The sequence below is a fragment of the Alligator sinensis genome, unplaced genomic scaffold (assembly GCF_000455745.1).
Source record: "Alligator sinensis unplaced genomic scaffold, ASM45574v1 scaffold1660_1, whole genome shotgun sequence".
NCBI lineage: Eukaryota > Metazoa > Chordata > Crocodylia > Alligatoridae > Alligator > Alligator sinensis.
Genome location: NW_005843061.1, coordinates 365,868 through 371,291, shown reverse-complemented (window position 1 = coordinate 371,291; position 5,424 = coordinate 365,868). Strand labels below are relative to the sequence as shown.

The 5,424-nt window shown below is 56.7% G+C and overlaps 1 protein-coding gene across 1 annotated transcript in view; it reads right to left on the bottom strand.

The window, feature by feature from the left end:
- Positions 1–2,599: 2,599 nt before the first annotated feature.
- CHPF2 (chondroitin polymerizing factor 2) overlaps positions 2,600–5,424 on the bottom strand; it is a 3,578-nt gene continuing 753 nt past the window's right edge. The window contains exon 2 of the mRNA XM_006037078.3: positions 2,600–5,256. Coding sequence (XP_006037140.1) covers positions 3,885–5,256 — 1,372 coding nt within the window. The 3' untranslated portion in view covers positions 2,600–3,884. The remainder of the gene's footprint in view (positions 5,257–5,424) is intronic.

The window sequence follows — 5,424 nt, the reverse complement described above, 5'->3', positions numbered from 1 at the left end:
CTTGGGACTTCAAGAAATTAATTTTTAATTCTTCCAAATGCTAATGAGATTGTTAATTCTTTAGACAAACACACATTTTATAAGTTTTAATCATTTGCTTGATATGCTTTGCCTGTACTGTTGGCCATTTATATCTTATCTGCATTTCATGATTACATTTGCTATTAAAATCCATCTGGCATTTATGTTTGCAAATATTTAATTCTGATGGGACCTGTTCTTCAAACCCTTCTTGGTTCCCAGAATGACTCTGGGGTCAACGCAACGCGTAAGTGCCCACACTGCCCTACTACATGTCACCCTGTCCAATGCTGCTGGTCTCGGGGACAAAGCTCACCATCTTTCTGCTCTAGTGTCAGCTGTCGAGTTTTCTGCCTCTCTTTTGCTGCAGTTACCGACCGCAGGTCCCTGCCAGCCTCGGCTGTGGAAGTAACTGCATTGTAGCTGCCTGCTTCACGCCCTAATGAAGCTCATCGTCTACATCCCCGTCGCTGTCCGTTCCACTTCTCCACGACAGGGTCCTGGGAGCTGACCAGCCAAGCAGCTGGCTCGGTACCGCTCAGCTGGTTCTTCTTCCTCTTGGCTTCCCGTGAGCGTTCACTCATTTTTGACTATGGAAAATCTAGAGCAACTCTTCTGTTGCAAAGAGCCAGGACAGAGCACATCGGGTCAGGGTGTCTGTGACACTGTGGACTTCTATTTGCAATCTCTGGGTTTATTTGGTGAACCGCGTGTAGGCACTTGCACACCGACCCATGTTAATATTGTACAGCCCCCCACAACCCCCTTAAAAGGCTCTGACAACACGCCAGGCCCCCGGGTGAGAATCGCTGCCCAAGCCAAAGGCTTGCTTGACAATGACTTAGCATATAAATCTCCCTCTAAGGAGGCATCGGCTGTTAGGAAATGCAGATTAATAGATTACAAAGTCACAAGGGAGCTTTGTGGTCAACTGATCTCACCCCCTGTCTAACAAGGGACACATTAATTCATGGAAGTCCTGCCTGTTTGAGACACCGCAATCTTTCAGAAAAAACATCGTGCCTTGGCTGGAACATTCGAACGCTTGGTTGGATCAGACCCGACAGCCCCAGCTGTGCTGCCCTCACAGAGACGCACCATGAAGGAAGCAGTTACCAAGAAGGCTCTCAACCGTGCTGAGTCGGCAAAGAACCGTTGCGGCGACAGCGCAGGGGAAGCATTCAGCAGCTGGCAAGAGCAGCAGGATGGGAAGCTCGGGCAAGGAGGTGAACCAAACGTGCAACGTCCAATCGACCCCCTTCATCTCCGAGCAGCCGTGCCCTTCAGAATTGCTCTGGTTTGCCAGCTCCTCCCCAGGCAGGTAATCTGCTGCCATGGCTAATGGCCCTCGGTGCTGAATCCAGAAAAAACTGCACCCTCCTCCTCTGTCTGGCTTCAGCAGCTACCCACCACGTCTCCCTCCTGCCTCTGTCTGCCAGACTAACAAGCTGCCTGCTCCTGGAAACTCCCTGTGCGGGAGCTGGAAGACTGCGATCAAGTCACCGCTGAACCTTCTCTTGTACCAATTTAGTAAACAGAGCTTTTTAATTTACATTTTTCCGGACTGTTGCTTTCCTGTGGCACTCTCTATGGCTCCCTGCCACCCCTTTCTGCAGGCAGGCAGGCACCAGCACTGCACACAGCCCTCCTCGCTAATGGAAAGTTTGGCAGTGACACAACCTCCCTCCACCCAGGCAGCTTTCCTCTGCTCATGCAGCCACAAACCACTCTGCAGGGAAACTCACCCTCACCAGTTTTCCCCATGACAGCAGAGTTGCTGCTTTCTGAGACAGAGAATGGGGAGACATTAGTGTGACTGGTGTGATTGGCTAGTAGGTGCGTGGCCTCACACGTGGCTGTATTCAGTAAAGCAAGTCCCTCCTAGCACACCCTCTGGATCGCTCTGCATACGTGCTTGGCCCCACCAGCTTGTGTCAGCTGCAGCCTCACGTTTCCTTCTAGTTATATGTCTCCCAAGTAGGACTGGGCGAATGATGGATCCTTACAGGGGCTTCTTGGAAAATACCCTTCAGGGCAGCGGTTCCCAATCTGTGGTACGGGTACCACCAGTGGTACACAGATAACCTGTTAGTGGTACACAATAACAGATTTATTATAATTACTTTATATGACAAAAAATTGCTGGTGGTACTTAAGGTAGAACTGAAAAAAGTACCACCGGCACATAAGGTTGTATCCTTTTAACTTGGTGGTACCCCATCTGTCAAGAGTTTGGGAACCGCTGCTCTAGCGAGAGAAACGTCCTTTTCCCCGTTCACGTCTGTGACCATCAGCCAGTTCTCAGTCCATTTTCCGTGGGCGACAGTGGCTAGGTCACTTAAGTGAAGCGGAGTCTAATGCCTGGCAGCGAACAGCGGTCTGGGCCCAGGAGGGCAAGGCCGTGCTTGCCTTGTCCCACCCAGGTGTGAGTTGGGCAGCAGCAGGGCATGACTGGAGCCAGCAGCTGGAAGGGAACAGATTGCAAGAGGGTGGGCACGGGAGGTGTACGTGCACCCAGCGTGTGCGCAAACAAGGAGAGCAGGAGCCTGGTCAGAGCCACAGGAATGAAAGTTTCACAGACCCAAGAATGGCTGCCTGAGCTGTGCCCCGCCCGCAGCCCGAGGCTGCTGCAGAAGGAAATGAGCTGGCTGCTCTTCGCAGCTTCTCTTCTGACCCATTTACGTTCTTACACAAGTGTCCTCCCTTCGGAGGTGACCGAGGCTCCGGGGGCCAGGCAGCTCTTGCGCCAGCCAGCTGGGTGTCCCACAGGAAGCAGCCTCTGTGAGGGACAGCAGCACCTTTGCCAGAGTCAGTCTCTGGCTGCTGGCCCTGCTCCCTGTCCTCCTTCCCTTTGGACGGGAACCCTTCCTGGGAGAAAGGGTACACCCTGCTGCCGCTGTCCCATCCACAGCTAGCACTAGGCAGGAGACTCCTCATCGTGAACAGGAGCTCCTCTGGCAACACCAAATGCCCAGCAATGGGACCCTGGGCTCTGCAACAAGGTCCACAGAGACCTGAGGGAATGTCGTACCCTGGCTATCACAGCCCCTGACAAACCGCCCAGCCCCAGCCTGCTCATTTTGGGAAGCAGCACCTGCCGTCATGACCCGATGGGGATGCCTGGCTCCTCTGTGGGACACGAGGCTGATGTGCATGCAGCTCTCCCAACACTGCACTGCTGGGGCAGACGATTACCCTGGAAAAGCAGCAAACAGCTCTTTGTACTGGGGGCTGCAGAGCAGCATGAATGACTAGCAAGGGTACAGGGGAGGGGTAAGGGAAAAGACAGAGGACCCCCCGCCCCCGCAGAGCAGAGGGCAGGAACATGACTAACTGCCTAATTCAGCCCCAGCAAGCCCCCACAGAAGTCTGTCCCTGCAAGCAAGCATACGAGGGAGAGTGAGCGTCTCTGAACAGTGGGCAGCACACAAGCTACAGCTGCCAAGCCTGCCTCGCCCTGGTTCCAGTCCCGGGTTTGCTGTGCTGGGATGGCACCAGGGAGCCGTGAGTGGCTCTGGGCAGATTGGGAGTAGGTCTGCACTCACTTCCCCTCCACCTCAGACCCAAGTCCCTCTGTGAGGGTGCTGCTACCGCAGTTGGAGTCAGGAAGGACGACTCACTGAGCAACTGGGAGGAATGGAGTTCACTTGCATGGGAAGAAACTTCAATTATTTATTTTAAAACCCCCCCACAGACCTTTCCACTGCCCTCCCCTCGGCCCTGGGGCTGAGGTGGGAAGAGGGAGGTCTTTCCTCTCCCCTCCACTTGATGAGCCCTCTGCCCCAGTGCAGGCTGGGGCTGAGGCAGAGAATGAAAGGTGCCAAGTATTAAGGTGCTGGGAACCCTTGGTGGCTGCGGGTAACTCAGGTGCTGTTCGCCTGCTCCTGCTCAAAGAGAGCCATGGCTAGGTGGGAGCGGGAGGCGAGCCCCTCCAGGTTGCTGAGCACACAGCGGTGGTACAGCTCCTCGCTCAGCCGGGGGTTGCAGCTGCGCAGCGCGTACTTCTGCACCAGCCCTGGTTCCACCGCCCGGAAGAGATGGAGCCCTGAGTAGCGCAAGAAGACGTCAAAGACCTCCATGCTCTCCAGCACCTCGTCCCGGTCCAGGATGTCAGCTGCCAGCTTGGTGCGTGCAGCCATGTAGTCGGAGTTGTAGAAACAGGCCTCGGCAAAGGCGTGCCGGTCAAAGCGCCCGTCCCGCAGGACGTCAGCGCTGGACGACGAGGCCTGCTCACCCCGGTACACCAGCGCAGGGTTGAACTCCTGGAAGTGCACCGGGAAGAAGACCTGCCAGTTGCTGATGGTGTTCATGCGGCAGCGGTTTAGGAACTCCATGCTGACCTCTGTCCACACACTGGCCAGGAAAAAGAGGGTGTCCACGGGATGCTTCTTGGACACGATGTCCATCAGCTTCACCTGTGACGGCACCTCCGTCTTGACGCTGATCCAGGGGATCTTCACCTCAGTGTAGCGTTTCTCCAGCTCTGCCACCATGGCCTTGACGCCCGCAAAGACGTCCAGCTGGCTGACCCGCTGGGCATCGTAGGGGTGGTAGATGAAGAGCAGGGTCAGCAGGGCATTGTCGTGGGTGTCCAGTGTGTTCATAGCAAATGTGTCCAGGAAGTTCCCTACAAAGTCCAGGTCCTGCACAGTCAGGGGAAGCACCAGTTGCACCCGCGTGGCCTCCGTCACATAGGGCATGGGAATGATCTCCATCTTGCTGAGGGGCCGCACGAGGCTAACCCGCTTGGCCAGGACGTGGCTGTGGCCCTTCTGGGTCACCGCCTCCAGCAGGAGGTCCAGCGTGTACTCCATGCCCCGCGTGGGGTCGAAGCGCCGGTAGCCGTTCAGCAACTGCCGCTTGTAGAACCGGAGCAGGGGCTGGTAGCGGCTGTTGAGCTGCTCGAGCGCCGACTCGATGACGTCATCGACGTCGGCCTTGCCGGCCCCCGAGAGCTCGCACTTGGGGGTGCCGTCGGGGCAGGAGAAGAGATGCTGCTCCGTGAAGTAGTCCCAGCTGATCACCTCGAAGCGGGACTTGGGGACGAAGGGCGCAGGGATGCCGACCGGCCACGTCAGCCCGGCCTCGCCCGCGGGGGTCAGCGACGTCAGGTTCCTGATCTGCATCTGTAGGAAGAACTCGGTGATCCCTTCGCCCCCGGAGGGGCAAGCGGACCCATCCCCAACCGGTCCCTCCTCCCACTGGGAACCTCCCAAGCCCTGGGTGGTGCTGGAACTGCAACAGGCCTGACCCGGGTCAGAAACAGCGTCTCCGGGCGGGAGGGATCTGCCGCCACCGGGCAGTTTGAGATCACCCCTTCCCGAGCGCCTGGAGGCAGAGGTGAGGATCGGCTCGCAGCGAGGCCAGGAACGGCGCGTCCCCGCCAGGTACCGACCTGGAGCT